The sequence below is a fragment of the Orcinus orca genome, chromosome 19, assembly GCF_937001465.1.
Source record: "Orcinus orca chromosome 19, mOrcOrc1.1, whole genome shotgun sequence".
Taxonomy (NCBI): Eukaryota; Metazoa; Chordata; class Mammalia; order Artiodactyla; family Delphinidae; genus Orcinus; species Orcinus orca.
This window is the reverse complement of record NC_064577.1, coordinates 29,467,436-29,494,387: the sequence shown is the minus strand read 5'-3', so window position 1 is coordinate 29,494,387 and position 26,952 is coordinate 29,467,436. Positions and strand designations below refer to the sequence as shown.

The following is a 26,952-nucleotide window of genomic DNA, read 5'->3' as shown; positions in this document are numbered from 1 at the left end:
GACGCCGAAAAGAGAGAAGGGTCGCGCCTGCGCGCAAGTCTTCGCGGCAGTCTCGCCGGAACTCTCGCGCTGTTGAGAAAAGGCTGATGGGAAATGTAGTGCAAACATTCGCCGCTGCGGGGCAGCCGCGTCCTCAGCGCGGCTCTGGACCCGGGATTAGATGGTGGCCGCCGCCAGGGACAGTAGAGAGCCCGGGGTGAGAGGCCTGCTCTGTATAGAACCACGGCCGTTAGAAAACGAAGGTGGACTGTCGCCTCGTCCACAAAGTCATTTATCTATTGAGTGAACAGGGTGTCCCTGGCCGAGACTGGGGGGGCGGTGGAGGTCTCAGAAAACTCGAGGGGACTTCACGAGAGGAACGGTTGAGGGAACTGAGGCCCTGCCGGATTTCGTTCTTAATTGCTGTGCGGATTTTATTTGGGGCGGGGCGAGTTCGTCTGGGGTGGTTGGCTGCGTTAGCGAAGAGGAGGGAGATTCCCGGGGAATTGTTCGACGTCCCGCTCAGTTGCTCTTAGTTGGGGCGAGAGCAGTGGGGCACGGGCGTGGCCGGCAGAGGGCGCCCGAGAGCGACGGGCTGGGCCGGGCTCTAAATTACCCTGAACCCGGGGGCATATTCCCGCGCCTCAGGTCCCGCCGCCCCGCCGCCCCGCCGGGGCGTGGCTTTAATTCCGACAAGGAAAAATAATCAAATTACGAAAAGAACTGAGAATAGTGTAATGCCCTCTGCTACTCCTGAGTGTTGATTTTCAGGTAATCACCCCGGCTTCAGTTTTGAAATAACAAAAGGGCAAAACAACAACTAGAGTCAGAGCCAGAGTTTACACCTATTTGGAAATTGGTTTAAACTTGCAAGACCACGAAGCCTTTTCTGTATTACCTTCTCCCCATGCTCATCAGCCCTCAGCAATGATCTCAGTGGCATTTAGTCTGGATTAAATTGTTCTGTATGTGGTAATACACTGTGGGTACTTATTTTCAAGTTACCACATTTGTTAATGTTCGCCTCCCTCAATTGGACTGTGAGCTCTTCAAGGCAGAAGTCTATTTTAATTTGTTTTTTCTTTTTAATTTCCTCACAGGCCTAGTTGGTATTCCACTGCCTCTGCTCACAGTAAGTACTTCACAAATATAACCATTAACTTAGCAATAGCTTCTATCGTGTGAAATTGGCCCTTACGTTTCTCTATCTTACCCTTGAAAACAGATTATTTTGTATAATACCGAAAGAAAGAATGGGGTCTCTCCCTGCAAACTAAATTCCTTTCATCTCAGACCCTAAGTGCGGAATTTGCCAAAAACTGCTTGTGTGGGCAGGTGATCTGCAGGCAAAACAATGATGATAGCTAACACTTCATAGCACTTACTGTATGCCACTCACTCCTTGAGTACTTTACGGATATTAATTCGTTTAATCCTCACCACTGCACAGTGCAGTGCATTATCGCTACCCCCTTTTTACAGATGAGGAAACAGAAGCATTGAGAGATGATGTAACTTGCTCCAGTTCACACAACTAGTAACTGGTGGTGTCAGGGTTTGATCCCAGCCTGTAGAGTCTGTGCTTTCACCACAAAGTTATACTGCACCGTGTGTGTATATATATAAATTGATCTTATATATAAGGGTTTTTGGTTTGGGGGGAAGGGGAAGGAAGAGGGATTTTGTGTGTTTGCATGGGTGGTTAGGGAGGAAACTGGGGGAGAATGATGGGCACCTGTTGCACTGTTTCGAGCCACTTTCTGGCAGGAAGAGTGAGGGTGAGAGCCTGCAGGAGCTGATCAGTGAAAGGCAGAGGCTCTGGGCCCTGGCAGGTCTGTTTTGGGTCCCAGACTAGTTGCCACCCAGTGTGCAGTGAGGGCCATTTGTCGCAGCTCGAGAAGGGCCACTGTGCCAGAGGCCACAGTGTAGCTTTCACACCTGACAGGGCACTTGGTGGAGCAGCAACAGGCTCACGGCGGATGGCAGTGTCACGGGCTGCTGGGCTGTGGCCAAGCGGCCGGAGCAAAATGCAATGAGAGGCCTGCGTCTGAGCACACGTCAGGTGCACTGCTTAGGCAATCCAGAAATAACTGAGAAAGACTTCAAAGAATGCACCAGAATTCCTGAATGAGCTGGCAAGGGCTCAGAGCTGTTGAGACGGAAATGCTAAGGCCAGTGTGACTTCATTTGCACTCGTTGCTGGTGAGGTCTAGGACGTTTGAGTTTTACATTATTCAAGGCCGGTGTAGACCTCTATTTATTACACGGAAAGAGTCACACAGTCTAGTGATAAGTGACAGAAGTAGATCACAAGCTGAACAGGACAAGAGTCCCCAGGGCCGTTCAAGGGACCTCGACTCTGAGTGCAAAGGGGAAATCTGGTCAGCTGGCCTGCTGTGCTCAAGCGGTCAGCTCACTGAGTTCCAGTCACTGCTAGGATTTAAGACATGGTATCCGAAACCCACATATAGAAAACAGAGTCTTTAAATATTGAGGTGAATTTCTTAACCTGAAAAGGAATCTTTAATTTTATTAGTAAAAGCATGAGGAGGGTAGGTATATCCCAAGCAGCTGTCTGCTTAACTGGGAGCAGATGCACCAGTGATATCCCGGGAAGTTCACCCGTGTGGCAGGCACTCCTAGTCCTGCAGCTGTCCCTCCTCTGTCTTACAAACAGCAGAGCTACTGGGCAAGCCCCTGCCCTGCCCAAAGGAGTGCATCTCGGCCATAGAAAGCTATTCCCTTTGCCAGGAATTGTTTCAGGAAAGGGTCTGCGGCGCAGTTCTGCCAGGTTTGGGAACGTTTTCTAGTTTTTAAAAACAGTAGCCTCTCTTCCGGCTTTGGGACATCGTGAGGAGATGCCTGAGAGCACCGAAGCCATCTTGTATCCGTGACGCCTGTTTCCCAGCAAGAGCGGAAGGTCTGTGGTGGCAGAGAGGAGAAAAGAGCATGAACCCTTGAAGATGCTTTTGAACTGCTGGAGAAACCAGTCCCCAAACCCCCTGCCTTCAGACCTTTTGTTTGATTCAGAGACACGTATTTTTACATGTTAGTATTTCTGAATGTGGGAGGCATCTTTTGAGCAATGGCATCTTAGTTTCAGTGAAATACAGAGTGTGAGATTTAAGAAAGAAACCACCGTGTTGTTTAAGCCATCTCAAGTTGGGTGTTCTGTTAGAACCAAAATCATCCTGGGCTTCCCTGGTGGCACAGAAGGTAAGAATCCGCCTGCCAGGTCTTCCCTGGTGGCGCAGTGGTTGAGAGTCTGCCTGCCGATGTAGGGGACACGGGTTCATGCCCCGGTCCGGGAAGATCCCACATGCTGTGGAGCGGCTGGGCCCGTGAGCCATGGCCACTGAGCCTGCGCGTCCGGAGCCTGTGCTCCACAGCAGGAGAGGCCACAACAGTGAGAGGCCCGCGTACCACCAAAAAAAAAAAAAAGAATCTGCCTGCCAGTGCAGGGGACAGGGGTTCGAGACCTGGTCCAGGAAGATCCCACATGCCGCGGAGCAACTAAGCCCGTGCGCCACAACTACTGAGCCCGCGTGCCACAACTACTGAAGCCCGTGCTCCTAGAGCCCGTGCTCCGCAACAAGAGAAGCCATCGCAATGAGAAGCCTGCACACCGCAACAAAGAGTAGCCCCTGCTCGCTGCAACTAGAGAAAGCCGCACGCAGCAACAAAGACCCAACTCAGCCAAAAAAAGAATCAAAATCATCCTAAATGATATGATCGACATTTTCCGAAATTTTTTTTTTAATGATTATTCTCTGGAAGGATGGATCGTGGTAAAATAAAGACAAACTGACACACTCAAATTACCATCCTAAAAAAAATAACAGCTGGTGTCTAGTGTTGACTCCGTGCCAGGCACTGCTCTAAACACCTTTTTTAAAAAACCACTTTATTGAGATCTGAGTGACATACAAAAAGCTGCCCATATTTAATGTATAAAACTTGACGATTCTAAGCACCTTCAGTTTGCTATCTCATTTGACTCTCACAACAGCCCTGTCATTATCCTCCCATTTTGCAGCCAAAGTGCAGAAACATGAAAGTCATTAGTAAGTAGGGGCACTGAGAACTCAATCTAGCCTCCAAACCTATGGTTTTAACTGCTGTGCTGGATTTCCTGGAAAAATACGCTATGACAGTGGATCATGTTTTGTTAACTCTGTTGATTTTAATTCATCCAGCTAGAAAGCCCATCATAAAAGCATAGGGGATGTTTTCCCTTCAGTTTCTCAGGACTGTGAAAGAGGGCCACAAATCCTGTTCAGGATCTGGGACCATTGAACATAGCTTTAACTTCCTGGAGGAGAAGAAACAGAACAACACGAACCCTAATTATTGAGGATGGATTACCTTGGGTTGCGGTGGATTCTCTCCTGTGTTGACCAATAGCACACACTTCACTCGCCTGCTCGGAAGATCTGTTGCCTCTCATAAAATTATTACTTAATGGGTTTTTAAAAAAATAAGTGAATTTGAAGAATAGGTAATATCCCATTGACCTCTTCTGCTGTTTTCTGGACACATCTCTCCTTCCCAGAAACCCTGCCTTCTCACAACTGCTGCAGCACCTTTGCTCATGCTGTTTGTTTCCTTTGCGTTGACATTTCCTTCCCTTCATCCTTCCCTCTGCGTAGCAAATCCCAACTCATGCTTCAGTACCCCCTTGAGAAATCTTACCTGCGGTGCTCAAGCAGTCCCCTAGCTCTTTCCTCAGCGTCCACAGCAGGCTGTTTTAGCACACGCTCTGCTGATTCGAGCTGAGTAACCCCAAGCAGATGACTTCACCTCTCTCTAAGGTTCCTTATCTGCAACAGGAGGAGGCAGAGGCTCTCCCAAACCCCACACGACGGTCTTAGGACTGTGCACGCAAAGAGTATCTAGCACGCCCGGGCACGAGGGAAGCACTCAGTAAGCGGCACTCTTATTATGTGAACGTATATACTTCTTTTAATTCTCACTGTTTTATGATTATTTGTTTTCGTGTCTGGCTTTTCTACTAGACAGCAAGGCAAGAATCAAGTCTTCGTTCTTGTTTTTTTTGGTTTTTTTTTTTTGAAACTCCTTAAGTCATCTTTTTTGAGGTGTAATTTACATACAATAAAATGCATCCATTTAAAATGTACAGTGCAGTAGTCCAATAAGGAATACACCTATGCAGCCACGACCCCATCACAATTGAGAACATTATCATCGCCCGGAGATCCCCTTCACACCCTTTTACAGTCAGGTCTCCATACAGCCCCGGCCCCAGACAACCACTGGTCTGCTTTCTGTCACTAGAGATTAGTTTTCCCTGTTCCAGAGTTTCATATAAATGGAGTCATACCGTAGGTGCTCTTCTGTGTCTGGCTTCTCTCAATTACCCGTGTTGTGGCTTAGATCAGTAGTTCATTTCCTTTTTAATTACTGAATATCATTCCATTGTATGAATACACCACAACATTTTTATTCCCGTGCATGTTGGTGGACCTTTGGGCTGTTTCCAGTTTGGAGCTATGATGAGTAAAGCTGCAATGAACGTTTTTGTACAAACCTTTTTGTGGACATAAGTTTTCATCCCTCTTAGATGACTGCAGGGGAAACTGTCAAACGGGTTTCCCAAGTGCTTTGTGACGCTTACACTCCCCCAGCAACATATTACAGAGTTACACTTGCTCCACACCCTTACCAACACCTGTTATGGTCAGTCTTTAAGCCATTCTGGTAGGTGTGTCATAATGTCTCATTGTGGTTTTAACGTGCATTTCCCCGTTGACTATCACGCTGAGCATCTTTCTGTGTGTTTGTTGGCCCTATGTATACTTTTTTGTGAAGTGTCTGTTAAAACCCTCCCTTTTTGTATTGGCCTATCTTCTTATTGAGTTGTGAAAGTTCTTTATATATTCTGGATACAGGTCCTTTCTCAGATACTTGCTTGGGAGATATTATCTCCCAGTCTTTCCAGTTTTGATCAAGTCCAGTTTATCCATTTTGCTTTTATGGTTAGTGCTTTCTGTATTCTACTGAAAGGATTTTCCTTTCTCCACTGAATCACCTTTGTCCTGTCTTTGGATCTCATTGATCTGTATGTATGTCCTTTGCAAAGCCCCCCACCCAGCACCGTCTTGAACTCTCATCATGTCTCCTCATCCTAGTGAGACCACCGTGGTCTGCGTGGTCTGCCCTCCCCGCGCCGCAGGCAGGGAACTGTCTGAGGCAGACGCTGAGGCAATCATGAGGTCACCGTCCTGTGTGCTGTGCATTGTCAAGTGTCTGTTTCTTATATTTTGCTCAGTTTTCTGGTTGTTTGTGGCAGGAAGTCTTAATTCATTTCTGCATCCCCAGTGCCTGGCACACAGACACTCCATGAATGTCTGTTGAGTGAGCGAGCCCTTGTTAGCACCTCCAGACACAGTCCACCAGAGTCTCTCTCTTTTTTTTTTTTTTTTTTGGCGGTACGTGGGCCTCTCACTCTTGTGGCCTCTCCCGTTGTGGAGCACAGGCTCCGGACGCGCAGGCTCAGCGGCCATGGCTCACGGGCCCAGCTGCTCCGCGGCATGTGGGATCTTTCCGGACCGGGGCACGAACCTGCGTCCCCTGCATCGGCAGGCGGACTCTCAACCACTGCGCCACCAGGGAAGCCCCAGAGTCTCTTTTGATTGGGAGAAGCTGTGGAGCCCCCAGAGGTCATCTGGTCCATCCCCTGCATCTTAGTAGACAGTTCTTTTCCTGAGGATGGTCATCAGTCCTTTACGTCCCCAGCGCCAGCCCACCTGGGTTCAACACATGCCTATTAAATGGGGAGATTGAGGTCCAGAGAAGGAAAGGTCAAGTGACCAGGCAGTGGCTGGGCTGGCAGAACTGGACCTCCCAGGCCAGGATCTTGGTCTTGTACTAACCAGCAGGGCAGGCACTGCCTCTTATCGCTGTCTCATTCCCAGCACCTCACACAGGATTTGTACATTGTAGGCTCCCAATACGTGCTTGTTAGATAGAAGCAAGTGAATAAATGGAATAGTTTCCTCTAATACTTAGTTTAGCTGGCTTCTGCGTGTGATGCTATGTGGGCGTGTGTGTGTTCACAGAAGGATAGGACTGGCCATTCCTACCCAGGCTCGTAGGTCATGGTCATCTGTAACTCTTTTAATTTTCTCTCCACCCTCTAGGCTTAGTCCCCACTAGGGGGCATGTGCATTCCACAGAGAGGGTCTGCAGTTCTAAAGTTCCAGGACTTGTTTCCAGTTTGTCCGTGGATCCCTCTTGAAGCTACCTCCTTGGTCCACATGCCCTGCGCCCTCCCCCTGCAAAAACAAACAGCTCCCCCCTCCTCTAGCTCCGCCTCCAGCCGGGCCGCTGGCTGCCATCGTCTCCCTCCCAGGGGCTCTGCCCTGGTTGAAGGAGGTAGCAGAATGGCAGTGGCAGTGGCTCTCAGTGCTGGCCTCGCCGTCCATCACCCCTGCCGGTGGCCACTGCTTCCTCCCTGAAGGGGATGACAGATCCTGGAGGGGCCACTCTCCTCCTTCCCCTCAGCTGGTAGACAAGGACTGGCCTTTCGGGACCCAGAGTCTGGTCTGCCCTTGAACCCCAGGTTCCTGAAGAGAGAGCATGTGAATCACCCTGGCAAACCCCGCCCGGCCCACCTGCAAAGGCACTGCTGGGGTGAGGCCGCAGCTTTCGTTCCTTGTGCCTGGAGGACGGTCACCCCAGGCTTTCCTCACAGGCCCCGCTCTGGACTCAGTTCCTTCCTCCCCCGACAGCCTCACAAGTTTTGGCATCAACGTTGCCCAGGCACAGGTCCTGGCTTTGCCACCAGCTGCGCGTAACCTTGAGTGGGTTCTGTGAACCTCACCTTCCATATTGGGTAAATGAGGTTAACAGCAGTTCCTGCCTCATAAGTGAGACAATGCTTATGAATAAAGCTCTTGGTACAGCGCCTAGCACGGAGTAAGTGTCTGAGACCCAATAGCCAGTATTAATAATATGAGTAGTGTCATCATCATGATAGTCAAGTAAACCTTAATATGAGCCACTTGGCTACTCTCCTTCTTTTGAGGCTCACAGAGAAGCATTACTGCCTCTATCTCAAGGTCTTGGGCTTCTTCCTAACAGTAAGGGCCCTGCAGAGAGGCCCTGGGAGCCTGGGGAACCAGTCTGGTCCCCTGCTGTTGTGCTGTGCCATTGTGCCGGCCTCCAATAGGCGCCGCGCCCCCTAGTCTAGGACCGGGGCCTGTGCTCTCTGCCCCTGCCCAGGACTATCTTGCCTGTAGACACTCGGTCACACGTTTGGGATGGGCGGGTACTCTCCCCGGTTGCATCTGCACCCTAGGGTGATGCCAGGCAGCTGTGGCAGCTGCTTCCCTTGCTCCCCCGCCCCACCCCTGGCACCTCATTAGCTCTCTGGTCGTGTCCCAATCTCCAGGAGAGACTGGCAGCGGCCCTGAGCTGCAGCCACAGAAGTAGCAGACAGCACCTCCCCGCTCGCTCCTGGCTGCTGCCCTCGGCCACCCTGCAGCTCCGAGCAGCCTTTTCCCTGTCACTCAGGGTCCCATCAGTAGGGAGATTAGCATTCAGACGGAGGATGGAAAAGAATCAGGACAACCACCTCCTGTCTTCTCTGGGAGCTGAGATTCATTCGGAGAAGCAGAGCCCGTTGCGGGGAAGGTATCCAGGCCAGGACCCTCCCACTGGAGGTTGGGACAGGGTTCTAGATACCGAGAAGCAACAGTGGTGCACTCTGGTACCATCTCACTGGGTACTGGGTCTTACTAGGTGGCCCCCACCCAGAAGTTCCACCTTCTGCTCTCCTCTCATTTGTTTCAGGGTTGCCCGTTGCCCAGCTGGTGTGTATGTGGAAAGACAGGCCAGGAAGGGCTGTGGGGAGGGGGTGAGGGACTCTAGCTATTCTGAACCTACTAACTGTTCTGAAATGACTAACTGTTCAGTAATTGACAGTTTATAAACACAATTACACTAGCTTACATATACTGAACACTCACTAAACATGGTAAGCCCTTGACACGCATTATCTAATTTAACACTACAATAATCCTGTGAGAAGGTTTACTGTTATCTCCATCTTATAGATGAGGAAACTGAGGCATAGAGACGTTCAGTAACCTACCCAAGGCCACAGAGGTAGGACGTGGTGGCGGCGTCAAGATTTCAACCCGGTGCCCTGACTCGGGGCTCCTCCCTCTCAGATCCTTTATCATCATTTCATAAGAGCCCACACCCCGGACCAGGAGTGACCCAGCTCTGTCTCTCGAGTTGCCCTTAATCCCCCCCTCCTGTTATGGTCAGTCTACCAAGCCCCTGAACTTTCCTGCTCCCATTTCCAAGCAGCGGCTCTTTCCAAGGAAATGGGAGGGGAGAAGGACTCAGCCTTTTGGGAACATTGGGTCCACCCCAGCATGGGCTTCCTACCAGCTGCTGTGACAGGAGATGGTGGGCCGAGGAAGGGGCGCCTCGGTCCCGGGCAGCCTCCCGTAGAGGCTCTCTAGGCCGAGGGTGGCAACTCTCTGCAGCAGAAGCTGCCAATGTGCAGACTGTGCAGAGAGCCCAGGGGTGGGAGAGCCCTGAGAAGAAGAGGCGAGCGTGGGCCGGGTGTGTGGGGAAGGTGTAAACACAATCTGCTCCCACCGAAGCCAGCCTGCTCCCTGGGGGAGAGAGCCCCTCCCGCCCAGCCCACATGGCACCCCGGCTGCCAGGGCCTGGGCAGCCTCCAAGCCCAGGCAGACACATCCCCCCACCTCCAGCAGCCCCTTCCTCTTGCTTTCCCTCCCTCCATCTGGAACCAGTCCCCAGAGGAGCCTTCATCTCCTGAGCAGGCTCTTAGAACAGGGCTGCAAAGGGGTGTCACTTTGTGGATGTGCGTCTGGGCCGTGAGCCAGCCCCGGTGCCGCTAGGCGACCTTGGTCTGACAATTCCTAAGCCCAGTGGAAGGAGACAGGCAACTTGAAAATGGCAGAGAGCGGAGGCAAGGATGAAGTGACAGGAATATGGCAAGTAGATTAGAGAATGGATGCATACATTGGATCACGGAGTACAGACTGGGTCCCAGAGCAGTGCGCTCCGGCCCTCAGCCTGAGAGTCCTGTCACCAGGAAGGCTGATGCCTCCCAGGGAGAAAGACATGCTGACAGGAGCTGAGACAGGTGGTCACAAACTCGTGGCACGCGTCAGGGGTGCAGCTCCTTCCCCTGATGAGACCCTTCCCCTGCCTCCGCCCTGCCCTACTTTGTGAGGCTCCCACAGAACCGCCAGGCTCCCTGCAGCAGCCCCCCCAACTCCCCATCACTTCAGAGTGGGTTCCCCGAGTCCAGTCGGCTGCACCTCACCCTTTCCTGCTGTCTAGAGAACTCCCCCAGCTCCTCTTTCCTGAAAGTCAGGGGCGGGGCCCAGCCGGGCAGAGACCTTGTTGCTGGATGGGCAATGGGGGCTGGATGGGGAGGTGAGATGCACGTGGGGGGAGTCTGGGGGGCTTTGGAAGACGAATGGCTGCAAGGCAGCTGGCAGCAGCAGCCTGCAGGGTCTGCGCCTGGACCGCAGGGAGCAGAAGCGGAAATCTGCTTTTCTGTCTGCTCAGGATCAGGCAGGATGGTAAAGAGAGAGAAAGGGCAGAGCAGCTGGGGGCAAAGGAGGCCACCGCCGTTACCGAGCAGTCAGCAGATTGACGGAAGCAAGTGTCATGCTTTTTCCCTTCCCACATGCTACTGCCCATTTGGGACACGGGCACGCGTGCACACACACACACACACAGAAGACACACTCCGAGGACAAGCTGTGAGTTGCTTCCATCCAGCTGTAGGCAGACATGTCACAGATCCGAACGGCATTTCCTATTGATCATTTCAGCAGAGCAGCCAGTGGCAGGGTGACCTCTGGGGACCAGGGAGAGGCAAATGTCATAGGAAGTGAGTGCCACCATCGCAAAGTGACACCACACAGCCCTGGACAAGCTGAGCTGCCAAAGATGGGCGGCCAGGCCAGTAAAACGGCGTCTTCCACTGAGCAGCTGCAGACTTGCAGGCGGCTTCAGGGAGGCCTGCGCTGTGGGCGTGAAGAGCATGGGCTCTGCAACCTGCCTGTGAGCCTGGGGTCCTCCACTTACTAGCTGGGTGACGCTGGGCAAATCAGCAAAGCTCTCTGTGAGTTTCCTCATTTCTAAACCGTGGACAATAACATGACCAGCCTCCGTGGGTTGTTGCGAGGGTTCAGAGGAGGGTGAAAGGGCAGCCCTTCCTTTGTGAATGTGAACCATCTCTGTCCCTCAGTTCTGGAGTCTCCTCGCCCCCCACTTGTTCCCTCCTCTAGCCCCGGGCGGTAGGGGTTGCCCCCGAGTTAAATGGGGGGACCCCACTGAGTCCCTCTCTCTGGGCCTCCTCAGAGGAAGGGAGCCCGTCCCAGAGCTTGAGCACCTCTGCCCCTCCCGCCTGCCCGGCCAGGCCCAGCTTCAGAAGCCCCAGAGCCAGGGCCTTGGGGGAAGCGCAGACTGGTGGGTCTGGGGGCCGAAAAGGGGAGTCTACCTTCTCAATGGCTGCTTTCCCTAGTCTCCCTCCTGCAGCTCCTTCCACCACGGTGTCCTTCGGGGGTGGGGGGCACACCAGGACATGAGCTGAAAGAGAAAACCAAGCCGGGTCGGCTCTCTCTCCCACCCCAGAGCGGGGCCTTGTATTTCAGAGTGGGCATCCCAGAGCACTGCCTCTCCCTGAGAAGTCCTCTAGACAGCCCTCAGGCCCCCGCAGGACCACCATCCCCAGGCCTAGAAAATGCTGTTGAGACCACACGTAGTTCTCTTAAAACTAACCCTTGTCCTGTGGCCTGGAACATAACAGGCTCAAAGTAGGAGCCGACGGAAGGAGTCCACCCTCCTACCCTTAACCTCCATCGTGACCACAGAGCTGAAGACAGCCTGCTCTGCTCCCACATGGCCAGGCCTTGCGTGCTCTGTATTCTTCCTTTCTTGTCCCCAGCCCTGCCCTCTCTCCTCCAGGCTGCAGCCCCTGCCCTACCTGCCAGCTGATCCCTGGCCCTGGCGCGGAGCTCCTCCTGAAGAGGCGAGGGCTTACTTCAGCGGTTCTTTCTCTCTAAACAGAAAAGAGCATGGAGTCAGAGGACTGGAGGATGACCCTCCCACGCTTCCAGCCTTCCCCTTCCTCCTGCCCCCAAGCCTAGCGATTCACCCCACTATTGAGGGTGAATCAGCAACACCCCAGAAGCCAATTGGAATTTATGACTGTGGAACCGGAGAGCAGAACTTTCACGTCTACTGCCCCGCTGGGCCAGCCCTCCGTGGAGCCACCACTGGCAGAAGGGGTTGGTTGGTAGACCAGTTAGCTGGGTCCCAAGGAGTTAACAGGCAACTGCTTCCTTCTGGCAAGGCCACAGCAGACCAGGCCCGGCCAGATGGTTCCAGATTTGGCCTTTTCTCTCCCGACAGGAGGTCCAGGGGCATTTCAGTCGAGGAGATGGACTGCCTGAAGTCAGGGACCTGTCAGTCCCACATCAGCCACAAATTGGGCGGACGATGTTGCGTAAGTCATTTACGTCTCCTGCCCCTCAGCTTCTTGCACCATTGACAAGCGCTAGAAACACCTGAACTGCCAAACCTTCGGGGCCATGGAGACTTCCGAGTGAGTTAATGTATGAGGAACCCCTGAGGAAGAATAAAGCACTGATCATATAACAGCAAGAGTAGAGCTGGCGTTAACTGAGCAGTTACTCTGTGCTGAGTGCTTCACTACGGTTATCTCATTTAAACCTCACAGAAACCTCACAACCAGTCCGTTATTAATCACAGTTTATTCATATGAATAAAAAGATTACATAATTTGCCCACAGCCTCTCGGTAAGAGCGGAGGTAGGATTTAAACTCAGGCTGCCCCGCTCCAGACCCAAACTCAACAGTGAGGACCAGTCAGCATTTGAGGGCCCAGTGATCGTCATTTTAAACGTGTCAGCCCATTTCACCGGTAGCCATAATTAGGCACCATTGTGACCCTCTCAGCTAGCCCAGCTATCGAGGAAGGGCGTCACAGAAATGACTCTGCTTCCTGCACAGGCCCTGGGCTTCCCAGGAGGCCTTCTGACATTCCAAACCTGGGGGAACCCAAGGACTGAGAAGTCAGAGCAGAGACACAGAGAAAGACCCAAGTTCTCGGCTTGCCAACCTTGACGTATTTATGGGGCACACTGCAGGCACATCGCCCACTCCCTGGAAGAGACGTGGGGTGCACAGGCGAGCGTGCATGTTCACTGTCTTAGCCGTCTGAGCCTCCTTTCAGGGGAGTGAGAGAAGCAGTGCCGGGGGCTAGAAGATCCTTCCACAGCAGAGAATATCACTCTTCAGATAGGTCCCCCACACTAGATGGGCCCAAAGGCACAAATGAACATTTCCAACTGTATGTTCTTCAGAAATATGTGCTGACTTTTCAGTGTCTTCTTGGGCATAGAGCCCCTATCATCAAAGGACACTAGTCAGCGGGGAAGGAAAAGTCCAGAAGTTCCCAATCTTCACCCCTGGTAAAGGCCACATGGCTCCAGAATAGGGAAGAGTTAACTTTCTGGCCACTGGAGACAGTGTCCTGCCCGCAGGGACTGCCCAGCCAATGGCACTCAGTGCTGATGATGTCATGCTCCTCCTGCGCCTTCTATTGGGGACTGGACAGCGAATCCTGCTGGAGGTTCAGGCAACTCCGCTGCTGCCGAGGCTGGGGGGGCGGGGGGGGGGCAGCGGGAGAGGGAGGGGGAAGGGAAGGCAAGCAAAGCAACGCAGAGCTGCTTCTGCCTCATCCCTCCCTCCACTCCCCCTGCACCTTCCAACAGAAGGGACCCTGGGGACCACCCCGCACTAGGACAAGCAAGGCAGAGAAATTTTGGTCCAGAGGAGAAGCTGAGAGTCCCATTCCCAACTGGAGAAAACAGACATTCGGCCTGCCCACTAGGCATACAGTGAACAGGATAGCTGGGGTGAGGGGCCAGCGTGGAACACGCACGCGCACACACACACACATACCCACGAACACCCCCGGGGCCTGGGCAGGGACAGGGGACAGCGGCAGCCTCCTTAGCGACACCCTTCCTCCTCCACCCTAGACTCTTCTGCCTTACCTGCCTGAGGACTGGAGGTCTGTTTCCAAGCTGCTGCCCATAACTGCCCCATCTACTCCACTGGGCTCTCTGTGGGAGGGAAAAGAGGCAGGCAGAGCTGTGGGCAGCACCCAGACCCCAGACCCCGCTCCTGCTTTTCTGCAAGACCTAAGCCACATTGGGCTCTGGAACCGGAGGCTGTGGCCAGCGTCTTTGAAGGGCTCCAAGTTCCCCCTACTTCGAGGGGGAACCTCTCAGGGCTCCCTGGCAAGTCCCTCCCAGCCTCCCTGGAGCCCAGGCAGCCCCCGCCCGCCTTCAGCTTGGCTGTAACCCAGCGCAGTAGTTTCTCCCCCACCCCAGCCCATGGCCCAGTCAGTTTCTCACGGTTGGACCCTGTTGGCGAATCGGCGGCGCCAGAGCATGGCCAAGGTGCTGAGCAGGAAGAGGGTAGTGCACATGGCTCAGCTGCCCCATCCCCTCCAGACCGCGTCCGCAGGAGAAGGCCAAGATGGCCCCTGCCAGCTCTCCCGAGCCCCTGCGGTCCTTCCTGAGGCTCCTGCAGGCGACGGATTAGGAGGCTCAAGCTGATTAGTGGGGTCAGCAGAGCCGACCTTGTGAAGACTGACTGACCTCACTGGACCCGGTTGTCCCCCCTCCCCGTGGCAGGGTAAATCGACCTCAGTCTGTTCTGGACGTAGGTATAAGTAAGCCCCGGGCCTGACCCTCAAGGGATTTAGAGTCTAGACAAACGCACGGGCAAGTTAAACAAATGACCACCACAGACAGACAGGCTATTCACGGTGCCTACAGAGCACTCTGGGAGTTGCAAGCATCAGGGGAATCTTCAGAGAGGAGCTGGGCTCATCTGTATTTGCAGGAGCTCAAGGAAGGGTGGGCCCACAGACAGAAGACTCCGCCAGGGCTGCAGACGTGAAAGCACAGGGCATGTTCTGGCAACTGGAAGTTGAGTATTGGTGGAGTCATGATGTCACAGGGGAGGCATCGGGAGGGGAGGAGGACAGGGGAAGAATATAGATGATGAAGCCAGAAAGACAAGGGAGGCCAGGGAGTGAAGGGCTGGCTAAGTGGTTCACTTCTAACCTCTGGACAGCCGTTTCCAAATGTTTCTGATTACATACCTTCTTCAGTAAAAGGCAGAATCTAAGTGTGCACTCAGGAAAAGGGATATATGCATCCACTCATAAATTATATACTATATTACTGTGCAAACTGTATTAGTCCCGCACCAGAGACATACATAAAACTTGTAAAGGATGAGATCAAAGTGAATAGAATCAAGATTTCTCCTACTTTCTGTCCACATCCCAGGGGAACCTCTTGGGCAGCCGTTTGGATGGCCACTGCACTGGCTCTTGGGAAGCTATCAGAGGCGGCCCAGGAAGCACGCGGAGCACAGGCCAAAAGAGAGAACACGGGTCTGAGAGTGGCGTAAGAAACTAAGCCCACACACTCTCCTCCATCTCTCTCCAAGACCCCCAGAAGAGGGCATTAGAGTTTCCCTCCCTCAACTGAGACCTGAGCGGCAAGAGGCCTCCCGCCCAGGATTCCAGTAACGTACCTGAACCCTGGGCTCCAGCAAGGCCCGGAGCTAGGGCTGTGCCCTAGGGCCCTCTGCTTTGAAATAGAATTTTTAAAAATAAACACGTAAACCAAAGCTGAAGAGGAGAGCCGCCACCTCTTGCCATACTTGAGCAGTGGACACAGACTTGGGAAGGGCAGTGTCAGCAGGGAGTCTTAGGGAGAACTGGACACACCCCACAAGAGCCGTCACATGTGTCACATGTTTCAGATGCTTGCAGCCCGGGTCTGGCCTCAGGCTTCAACTGGGAGTCAGAGGTGGGACCCCCTCCATACCAGAATCGAGCAGCTGCTTGCAGGGTGGGGACCAGGTGGCTCTCAGAGGCACAGTCCCCACCTCTGGTCCAATCCCCTTCCCTGAGAAGGCCACCAGGACAAGAATTTGTCTCCTCCACCCACAGAACCCCTCCCTAATCCAGGTCCTGGTGGCTGAGATGTCTCCAGCGCCCTGGGCCTCCCCCACCACCAAGACTTCCTGGCAACCCCACCGACCCACCCACCGCAGGTCCGCTCTGCCCGGCCCAGCGGCCTCTCCTTCGAGCTTTTCTCCCCCACGGTCAGAATTAGGAGCGGCGCCAGGTTTAGGCCTGCCTGTGTCATCAGTAAGCCACCCAGGGCCTTCTTTCTGACGCCACGTGCGTGCCCCGAGGGGGAGGAGTGCTGGCGGGAAGGAAAGGCTGGCGCAGGCCTCTGGCGCTCAAGTTCGACAGCCGCCCCCCATCCCCGCATTGGTGTTTTCCTGTAAGGTGTTGGTGTAGGGAGATGACCCCAGTCCTAAACCCTCCAGAGTCTGGGGTCCGGAGCTCTGCGGGTGGCGCCGCGGCCCCCCGGCTGGCTCGGGAGAGGCCGGGAGCGAGCGGGAACTCAGCTCGGACCGCGGCGCAGCTGGAGGGGCTCGCGCCGCCCCCTCGGGCTGGCGGCCACGCCGCAAATGCCTGGGAGTGTTCGACTTAGAGTCAGTTCCCCGCCGCGGGAAGGGGGCACACGCGCAGACGCCCCGGCCTCGCCCAGCGCGTGAGCCGCGACCCGGTGCCCCCAGACCTGCACGCGCCGCGGCGCACTCCCGTGCGGCCCGGCGCCCCGTGACTGCCCGCCTCCTCCTCCTCCCGGGACCCCTCAGTACACCCGCCCCACCTACGCCCCGCCCGGCAGTCAAACTCCGCGGTGGCCTGGAGGGCGGGCACCCCGCCCAGCCTTCACCTTGCCGGAACTGGCTCACGGACAAGGGGTTGGGGGTTTGGAGCGGATCTTTTTTTTTTTCATGTTTTTCCAGCAGACCACATCCCCGCCCCCCGCTCGCGGTCCCCCGCCCCCTGCACATATACCCTACACACACACACACGCACGCACACATACACATACACACACACACACACACACACACACACACACCCGGCGCGCACAGACACGCTCCCTCCCTCCGGCGCGCTCTACCACTCGCCCGCCAGCGGCACACGCAGCCGGCCCCGGCTCCCCGCGCCCCGCCGCCGCCGAGCGTAGCCGGGCTGCGCTGGGAGCTGCTCATGGAGAAAGTGCCGGGCGAGATGGAGATAGAGCGCAGGGAGCGGAGCGAGGAGCTGTCCGAGGCGGAGAGGAAGGCGGTGCAGGCGACGTGGGCCCGGCTCTATGCCAACTGCGAGGACGTGGGGGTGGCCATCCTGGTGCGGTAGGTGTCGCCCCGGCCCGGCCGGGCCCGGGGGAGGGACGGCGGCAGCGGCTCCGGGCAGAGGCGGGCTCGGCCCGGGTCCGAGCTCGGGCGCCACCTCCCCAGCTGCGATTGGGGCCGGGCCGGTCGGGGTGCGGGCAGCGTGGGGCGCCTTGGGGTGGACGAAGCCCTGGCCGAGCCCTTCCTAGCTCTCTCTGGGCGAGGTGCTCACCAGGAACTAGGAGCCAGACGCAGAAGGAGGGCACCTCCATCTCCCTCCCCTCCCGGGCCTCAGAACTCCTGGCTCAGCCAGCCATGCCTTCCTCACCAGCGACCCCAGCCACGCAACCGAGCTGTTATGGACACACATTTTACCAGCCTTTCCAGTGGGGGCCTTGGGGGCTCCCCATTCTAGAGACAGGAAAACTGAGGACCAGCCGAGAAGGAGGACAAAGGAGCAAACCCCTTTCTCCAGCTCAGCCCCTTTCTGTATTCAGAGACTTGGAAGAACAGAGCAAAGGGCGAAAGAATAGAGGTCAGAAGGAGTAGACCCTGGAGGTCCGGTTTTCCCAGCTGGCCCCTTCCTGCCCCTGGGGCCAGGCCAGCAGGGAGCTCCCAGGTGAGGTGCAGGTGAGTGGAGAAGCAAACAGTCCCCTAGGATACAGTCCCTGCCGAGTTTGGTGGAGGGAAAGGGAGAAGCTTCAGGAGACAGGGCTCCACCCTGAAACCCCGATCTGGGGAGAAAGGGTCATGTGTCTTGGGCTCAGGGGTCATTCAGGCACCACATGCCCCCGAGGGACGCACACACACAGAGTGACACTGTTATTCACACACCTACACACCAGTGCACATGCACACCATTCCCATATAGTTAATGTCCCCAAGCCACACAAGCTAGTAATTGACTACAGCTACAGATCGGTGCTCTCTTCCCACACATGCCGGTCCCTGGGGGCGCAGGCAGGGAGGTCCCCTTAACCCTCTGTCCTTGGCAGAGGGAAGCTGTCAAATCTAGGGCAGATCTGGAAAGTCTGATTGTTTGAAGATGGGGTGAAACCTGTCTGTGGAAAGGACAGTTGAAGTGCATGCCTGTCTCCCAGTCCTGGCCCCGTCTCTGGCTCCTCTTTCTCTCCCGAACTCTCTCCTTTGTGCCTCCCCCAAGCCTGGGACCTACTCAGCTCCATATCGATGTGCCCTGATTCCAACTTAGAAACAGATTTTGGAGAAAAAAGAGCAAGAAGCACTCTTGAGGAGTTCCAGGAGGATTCCTGAGGAAGGGACAGCTATTTGGGCAGCTCCCAGGCCCAGAAACAGCCGGGGGTGGTGGGGAAGCTAAGAGGGGATTTCAGATCCCGAAGCCATCAGACATTGGGAGGTGCAGCTCTGCACGTGCGAGCACCCACTCAAGCACACCGTGGACAGTGGAGTCACAGATGCGCCAGACTGCGTCCCCGGAGGGCTGCTCTCCGCTGTGTTGTCGGCACATGCGGGCCCCCCAGGCCTCAGGATGCAGCCGGGTGTGCACATGGGTCACCAAGAGGAAATGAGGCAAAGTCCAAAGGACCTTGGAGATTTTTTGTCCTGACGCCCTGCCGTTTGCCGGTGAGGACATGTAAGGGATGTGTCCAAGATCCGGCGCCTAGGGTCCCACCCAACCTCCCCAGGAATGGGGGGTGCCGAGGAAGGAACTGAACCCTGAGGTGTTTCTGGAGAGTCTGAGCTCTTGGCAAGGGTTTCATCCTCTCTCTGTACCCCTCTAGTTCCCCAGAGGGGAACTCGTTCCTCAATGGGCACTGGGTCTGGGCTGAGGGGGTGGTCGCCTAGTGCTCAGGGCTCAGAGGGAGGCCCACAGTTAACCTGAGAAAGCCTGAGATAGCAGTTAGATCTGGGCCGCTGATAACCCCAGGCACACTTCGCCGGACCCCACCTCTGCTGCCGGGAGCCCAGCCCAGCTCAGCCCAGCTCAGAAGAGAAGCTGGCCCGGCACCCCCTCGCCCAGCCCCAAGTCCCACCAGCCTCCCTTTCCTTTTTCTCCTCCTGATGTCCGCCCCAGTCGGGGGTGTTAGGGGGACTCGACTGATAAGCTTCTCAGATAAGGCCCCTCCCCAGATCCTGTGCCCCTCAGTTTTGTCACAGACCCCTCTTGTCTTTACGCCCCATCAACAAGGACGGGCGGGACAGAGCCCGAGACAGTCGCCCTCTGACCGGGCACTCTCACCTCCTCCCTCCCCACTCCCACACCCCAACACTCCTCCTGTGAGGAGGTAGCAGCCTCGAGGATGGTGCCAGAGGGGCTGCCCAGACCCCACGCCTCCTCTCCCTGCCGGGAGGAGACCAAGAGGGAGCAGGCATGCTCTAGGAAGGCTCCTCTCCCGGTTGTAACTCTGCCGCCTTCCCCCTCACGCTCAGACAAGCCTATTTCAGGCTCTCCTGGAAGCCCAGATGCCTCTGGAAGCTGAGAAACTCCCCAAGCTGGCTGCTGAGGCTTCTCCCAGCAGCGCAGGCCGGAACTGGGAGGGTCAGGAGTAAACACGGGGGTGGGGGGGGGGGGGCGCAGAGAAACGCCAGGATGAAGGAGCAGAGCGCAAGGCCCCTTGACTCCCCTGGCCCAGAAGAAGGGCTCATCGGGACCATCCTTAGGGCCACAACGGGAGACCCACCGGGTCCCAGGCTACCATCCCCGGCAGAGCAGCCTCTGAGGCGGTCCGGGGAAGCCATCATAGCCGGGGCCGCCCCGGCACCTTCCTGGTCCTGCCACCCACTCCGCTTGGCCCACTGATGCAGCCGTGGGCATCAATTCCTAATCCAGAACGTGGGAATAAAAACAGTGCCAACCTCAGGAGGATATCGCGAGAATTAATGAGATCATATAGTAAGTGCTCAATAAATAGTCCCTGTTATTTTGTCATCAGTAAAGTGGACGTAATACCCACTTCATTGTGGCATTATATGAAATAACAAGTGGAGATGCTCTGCACATTGTTATTCACCAGCCAAATAGAAATTAGTATTTTTGTTGCAATGTAAAACCTCTAAAGTCAGAGATCCTCATTTAAATCCAGACTGGGTATCTGTCCTTCATTACGACGCTTCTCCAGAGAAATCCAATGTATTTTCAGACCCATCGCGTCATTTGTCCTCACCAGTACAGCTGTGAAGTAGCAAGCAGGGGTGCATGGACTTCTCTCACACTTTTGCAGACAGGAGGTTGTGAAGCGATTTGCCCGAGGTCACACTTGGCCTCCGAGAGGGGCCCTCCTCGTAGCCTGAAAGGGTGGCCGGGGCCAGATGCTCTCCCTGCATCTGTTCCAGCTCTCAGATCTGAGACCCGACCCCAGGCCCCAAGGGCTGTTTTGGCAAATTACCAGCTCTCTCTAATCACAAAGGGGACACTCCAAAAGTGTGAAACAACCTGAGAAAACAGGTCCAGGACATTCCATCCATTTTCTGAGGCTTCAGTTATGTAAGTTCTGATTGAGTCTGGCCACATACCTCCCGCCCCAGCTGGGTGAGGGATCGCAGATGTCATCACCACCATCCGGCAAAGTGCAGGGCTCTGGGCCAAGGTGATGGGTCAGAGTGTGCATGAGACCCGGGCTCTGCCCTGGGGTTGCAGGACCCAGACAGACACACAAGGAAGAAGCCGTGAAAGATGGCAGGGAACACACTAATGGCCTTGGAGGGAAAGTGGTCGCCCGGGGCCAGGCCGGGCGCTCAGGGAGAGGCCCAGCTGACACGGGGGAAGGAGGGCTGGGTCCACCATGTGGAAGGGGCCCAGCATGCCGAGGAATCTTTAACCCATGGTAAGTGAAGCTGTTGGGCTGGAGCGTAGGGAAGAATGTGGACCCCATGCTGGAGAAGCGGGTGTGGGACAGTTTCTAAGAAGCCTGGAATCTGAGGTTAAGGAGTTTTGACTTTGTCCGGTAGACAGTGGGAAGCCATGGAATGTTTTCAAGCATGAGAGCGACCCAGTGAATGTGATATTAGGCGGGGGGCGGGGGGGATAGACAATTTCAGATAAACTGGAGAGGGAAGGGTTAGAAAGCCCTGGGGTCTGCCCCAAGAAGTGCACAGGCTGGTTGGAGAGGTAAGATGTACAGACAGACGTGAAGGACTCACCAGGCTGGTGACATCAATCCATATCTTTAATTAAATCAACCGATGACTATGCAGGCTGAGGAGGGAAACAGGGTAGTGAATAGGGAAGGGACTGGGCTGGGAGGAGGACTGAGTCTCATTTCTTCCCTTCCATGACCTGAGCTAAGTCAGCTAAGCCGCTCGGGCCTTCCTTTGTTTAGGAGGAGAGCTCTGACTTCATAAAAACGGGTGGCATTTACTGAGCCCCCTGTGTCCACACTGTGCCAGGGCTCCACATGCTGTTTCTCGTTTCATCCTCCCAACAGCCACAACGACTCACAACCAAGATAGGAACAGTGATGCCCATTTCATAGATGAGGAAACTGAGGCTCAGAAAAGTTAACTTGGGGGTATAGCTCAGGGATAGAGCATTTGACTGCAGAAAAGTTAACTTGCCCAAGGGCACACCGGCTGGGGATTCCAGAAAGCAGGCTCTTACCCTCTCAGCTGTGACTGGAGCAGGCCTTGAAGGGTGTGTGGAGTTTGGAAAGAAGGCAAAAAGCAAGGAAGCTTGCTTCCTTGGGAGAGGAAGCTGCAAACCTGGCAGATAGAAATGGCCGGGACTGGAGAGGGGTCTGCATGTAAGCCAGGTCGTCCAGAGGAAGGGTGTGTGTTTGAGGAACTGCTACACATGGTGGGGTGAGGGTGGGTTCAGCCTCTCCCACCTCCGTACCACCCCCCCACCATCGTCTGGACACTTCAGGGTGGGGTCTGAGGCCACCCCCTGCTCAGCACCCACCTGCTTCCTCCTGCCAGGTTCTTTGTGAACTTCCCGTCGGCCAAGCAGTACTTCAGCCAGTTCAAGCACATGGAGGAGCCCCTGGAAATGGAGCGGAGCCCGCAGCTGCGGAAGCACGCCTGCCGGGTCATGGGGGCCCTCAACACCGTGGTGGAGAATCTGCACGACCCCGAGAAGGTGTCCTCTGTGCTTGCCCTCGTGGGCAAAGCCCACGCCCTCAAGCACAAGGTGGAGCCTGTGTACTTCAAGGTATGTCACCGGATGGGTGCTGCCACCCACCACCCACCCTGTTCCACCCCAGAGCCCCATAACCAATGACAGCCTGCGGGCCACTGGGCCACCCAGCCTCTTCCCCCGGCATGGCTGTTCCCGGGAGGGGTGGCAGGATGGGGGCTGTGCCTTGAGGGTGTCTGGTTCCCAAAGCTGCCAGGTTCTTGTTTAATGAACAATCCCCTTGGCCAAACACAGGACAGAAGGGATTCTGGGGGCTGCAGAGGGCAGGATGCCCAGGCGTTTACTCCCCCTTCCTTCCTTTGTACCCAGATCCTCTCTGGGGTCATCCTGGAGGTGATTGCTGAGGAATTTGCCAATGACTTCCCACCCGAGACGCAGAGAGCCTGGGCCAAGCTTCGCGGCCTCATCTACAGCCACGTGACCGCTGCCTACAAGGAAGTGGGCTGGGTACAGCAGGTCCCCAACGCCACCACGTGAGGAGGCAGCCTCCCTGCCGCATCCTCCCCCGTCCCCTGGCCTCCCACCTCTCCTAGCGCCCAGGGACTGACCACCGGGGCAGGAACAGTTCCAGGAGGGTGGACCTGGGGTCTGACACATTAAAGATCAGGCATGATAGGAAAAGGCCCGCTCACGCCGAGGACCCCACACAGATCCTCCTCGGGCAGAGCCTTCTCTTTCCCTAGAACCAGTGGACACTCAGGGCACCCCAAGACCGAGGCTGCCGCGGGCAGAGAGGCTCCAGAGGTTCCTGGCGGGAAGGCCGCTCATCGGGCCCAGAGGCAGCCCAGGCCGGCTCTGGCCACTTCCTCCCTGGTACCAATCACATGGGGCTGTTTTGCATCTAATGCTGACCGCGCTCCCTCCTGCCTTGGCCTCAGCAAGGCTGGAGCCAGGAGAATCACGAGGACGCACGCACGTGCCGGGGCCCACCCGGGGCCTGAGTGGGTGTCCCTCCCACGCACACCAGCAGGGGGTTTTACTTCTGGGCTGACCCCGGAGGCCGGGTTCCCAGTTCTGGGGTGAGGGCCCCCGGGGAACGGGCTCCAGGAGGGTGGCTGGCCTGGTGACTCCTGAGGGGAGGGCTGGCCCCCAGACTTGGCGGCTGGGAACACTCCGGCCTCCCTGGGCCCCCAAGGGGCTGGGGCTCTGGGAGCTCAATGGAGGGGCGGAGGCAGGGCTGGAGGAGGGAGGGGGGAGAGGAGCGGAGGCGGGAATGGGAAGCAGGGGTCAGCCAGCGGCTCGGGACACGCGTTGGAGAGAAACATTCCCAGCAGTTTCCCAGGGAAAAGGCGGCGTCCCCTCCCCGGGCTCCGAGCTGGTCCGCGGAGCCGGCCGGACCTCCTGCACACAGGCATCCCCGCGCAGCTCCGCGGAGTAGGTCCCCCGAGGGCAGCCTGCAGAGGCCCGGCCTCCCGGCCTTCCTGCCTCTGACCATACTGGCCCCCGCTTGCTGCCGCTCCCTTCGCCACCCTGAGAGCGCGGAGCCCTCGGGGGCTGCTGGCAATGGCCAGGCAGCGACTCCAGATGTTCACAGCTGGGCCCGGGCCGCCCCAGACCTCAGAGTAAACGGAAGCAGGCAGGCAATTTTTACCTGTCGGAGGAGGAGCTGGCAGAGCCGGCAGCCCGGAAGCAGCCGGAGGGCAGGGGAGGGGTCAGTGGGGGGAGGGGGCTTGCCCTCCCACGCCTCTCCCCAGGCAGGCTCTGCCGCCAAAGATGAGTTTGTTTACAGCCAGGAGACGAGACTTCCTGCTTCCAGAGAAAAGGGCTTTTTTATAGGGGCCTAGAGGGACGGAAGAGAGAGAGCTGGCCCGTGCAAGCCCCAGTGAATCAGAAACACATGGACAGCATTTCCCGACACGAAGCCCTGTCCCCTCCCCTCTCTTGCCGTAGCTGGACCCCTGGGACTTAAATCTCGCCAAACCCCAAGCATTAGGAAACCGCTGAAATTTCATGCCTCCCCCTTTCTGTTCCTTGTGCACTGAATGGAGATGGGCCACCGTGGGGACTGGCCGGGGCCCTGCGCCTTCCTGGGCCTGAGCACCCCACATTTGGGTTACCCCAGCTGAGGGGAATTGTCCCCTCATCCCTTTGCACGCTCTGGTGCCACCTCTGGTCTCCTGGGAACACGGTGTGACCCCCCCCCCAAGAGGGCGTGTCTCCCTGGGCCCGGGCCTGCAGACCCCACTACTGCCAGTGTCCATAGGGGTTCGGAGGGCGAGAGAGAGTTACAGGGCAGAGTTCTAGAAGGCTGGAGGCTTCTAGAACTGATAAGCCAGCCTCGCTTATCAGAGACGTAATAGCGAGCCAGACGCCACTGTTTATTGAACTGTCTCTGCTTCAGGGTGTGCTCGCACTCCTGTGTGTGTGTGTGTGTGGTCAGGAGGTGGCGGAGTTTGGGGGTGGTGAGTGCAAAGGGGCTGCGTGTGCAGAGAATGCCCATGGGTGGCCCAAGGGGGCATCACAGGCCAACCAGGGAGTGCGCATGTCTCAGAATTAAGAGGAAGAGAGCTCACTGTTCGCAGTTTGTGGAACACTTTCAGGCAGTTCTGTAGCTCAGATCCCACGGAGGTGGGCACCACAGACATGATTCACATTTTAGAGAAAAAGATCTGAGGTTCAGATGGGCCGGCCGAGGTCTTGGCGGAAAAGGGCCTAGAAGCTGGGTCTAGTGGGCTTCTTTCACGGGCCCTGTGGGTCTCTGGGCTGGTACCGTTTGGCCTTGCAGCCCCTGATTCCTCTGCCCTCTCCCCAGGTTCCCTGGTCCCACTCCGAGGCCCTAGTAACCTGTTACCTACATCTCCTATCTCGTCCACAGCCCACCGGCCACGCTGCCCTCTTCGGGGCCATAGGACCCCCTCTCTCCTCCCCGCTCCCTGGCAGCACCTTGAGCAGAAGGCCGAGTTCTGAAGACGCTCCTTGACCCTCCATCTCTGGGTGCCAAGGAAGCTGGAGGAATCCCTGACTCGTCTTCCTGGAAAGAGGCTGCCTCGGCCTCGGCCACAGTCCCCCTGGAGCCGCCGGAAGGTTGCATCAGCTGCCTGGTTGCTGACCCCAGCTCAGCGGCGCAGAGGGTGGCCTGTGGGGTGGGGGCCCCTTCCTCCTTGGAGAGCCGGGCACACCCTTCTTAGCTTTTCTACTCACTGTTAGAGACCTAGCTGAGCGGCCAGCGGGAATCGGGGGCAGGCCTGTGAGTCACTGGAGGAGCAAACCAGCCCTGTTTCTATCTGCCTGGCCACACACAGGTCTCCACATCACTTATCTAGAATACCACGCACACACGTCTACCGTATATACAGATATATTCTATATACAATCTATATATAAATCTATATCTATATATATACACATACATATCTATAATGTGTATCAGTAAGGCCCAGAGGCACGAGTGAAGCCTCGGTTCTGCCCACCGAGGGGTCCTGGCAGCTCCTGGGCAGAGAACAGAGTGTTCCGGCAGAGATGACGGGGTCCCACATCAGCACGGAGAGGACCCGGGCCTGCGTGGGCAGGGTTGGGGTGACCCAGCTTGCCAGCAAAGCCCAGCCCATTCTCTGACCAGCTCCCCACATTCCTGCTTTCCACTTCGGGCAGAAAGGATTTGGTGTTCCCTACCTCTGCTCCCCACAAAAGGAGGTGGGTCCCTGACTTGCCCCTAAATGGGCAAGGGGGCCAGAAGCTCTGGACAGGATGACTGCAGCAGGGGAGGGGCCATGGTCCAGAAACCTCGGATGGCAGCTCCATCTGCCTTTGCCACTAAGACAGACGGCCCTGGCGGGAGGGGGATCCAGGCTGCTATCAGTGGGGCAGTGGTGACGGGACCAGATGCCTCCATCTCTTCCTGGGGCTCTGAGGGCTGAGGGCCTTCCCTCCCCTGCCTCTCCTGGCTGCTGGCTTGCAGTCAGCCCTCTGCATCCATCTAGGTCAGCGTTGCTGGGGACCCCCCCAATGTGTGCCCCTTGGTCACGTGTATTGTCCTCAAAGATGTTTTGCTGCTGTGGCTACTGTGCCTGTGTCCTCCTGTCCCATCTTCGTGCAGCCATCCGTGTAACTGCCTGTCCTCCTTTTGTAGTTTCTGATGTTTGTAACTAGACCCAGCCATGTCATTAAACAGACTCGTTCTTCCTGTGTCTGTGCACGCTCATTTGGTCTTTTCCTGCCACCTGCCCCTCGCCTCTGTCTCCCCTCCTTAGTTCAAGTCTCGACTCGGGACTTTTTCTTGAAAGGCGACCCCCCAGCCCAAGGGTCCCCCTCACCTGTGTCTCAGCCTTGGCTGGTCGCGGGCCCTTCTGATTGGGGCTCAGGACGGTGGTGGGGGGCCCCGGCTTGTTCACTCAGGAGCACAGAGCTGCAGAACGGAAGCTGGGCTCTAGAGGTGGGAGGGGAGAAGGGAGTCTGCTTGTTTAAAAAAGTCCAGGGGGGGGCTTCCCTGGTGGCGCAGTGGTTGAGAGTCTGCCTGCTGATGCAGGAAACGTGGGTTCGTGCCCCGGCCGCGGAGCGGCTGAGCCCGTGAGCCATGGCCGCTGGGCCTGCGCGTCCGG

At 56.3% G+C, this 26,952-nt stretch overlaps 2 protein-coding genes and 1 long non-coding RNA gene across 5 annotated transcripts; 2 read left to right on the top strand and 1 right to left on the bottom strand.

Moving 5' to 3' along the window:
• The first annotated feature begins 88 nt into the window (after positions 1-88).
• LOC125962095 (uncharacterized) lies at positions 89-13,385 on the top strand. 2 transcript variants are annotated; one of them, XR_007473502.1, is made up of 3 exons: positions 89-196; positions 1,080-1,111; positions 12,412-13,385. It is a non-coding gene; the product is annotated as an uncharacterized LOC125962095 (long non-coding RNA). The 2 variants fall into 2 exon arrangements; XR_007473503.1 differs by lacking the exon at positions 12,412-13,385 and adding an exon at positions 7,140-7,781.
• Positions 2,252-16,948, bottom strand: PRCD (photoreceptor disc component). Its single transcript, XM_004275512.3, has 5 exons — positions 14,445-16,948; positions 14,082-14,150; positions 11,984-12,058; positions 11,498-11,586; positions 2,252-2,901 (listed from the first exon to the last, which is right to left on the bottom strand). The coding sequence occupies exons 1-3, from the start codon at positions 14,516-14,518 to the stop codon at positions 12,037-12,039; spliced, it is 165 nt and encodes a 54-aa protein (XP_004275560.1). The 5' UTR covers positions 14,519-16,948; the 3' UTR covers positions 2,252-2,901; positions 11,498-11,586; positions 11,984-12,036.
• Positions 16,949-17,034: 86 nt separating this feature from the next.
• Positions 17,035-26,539, top strand: CYGB (cytoglobin). 2 transcript variants are annotated; one of them, XM_033438584.2, is made up of 5 exons: positions 17,056-17,325; positions 17,802-17,934; positions 22,198-22,429; positions 22,724-22,887; positions 25,230-26,539. In XM_033438584.2, the coding sequence occupies exons 1-5, from the start codon at positions 17,286-17,288 to the stop codon at positions 25,261-25,263; spliced, it is 603 nt and encodes a 200-aa protein (XP_033294475.1). In that variant the 5' UTR covers positions 17,056-17,285; the 3' UTR covers positions 25,264-26,539. The 2 variants fall into 2 exon arrangements, with proteins under 2 accessions (XP_004275559.1, XP_033294475.1); XM_004275511.4 differs by lacking the exon at positions 17,802-17,934 and having other exon boundaries at positions 17,035-17,325.
• The last annotated feature ends 413 nt before the right edge of the window (positions 26,540-26,952 follow it).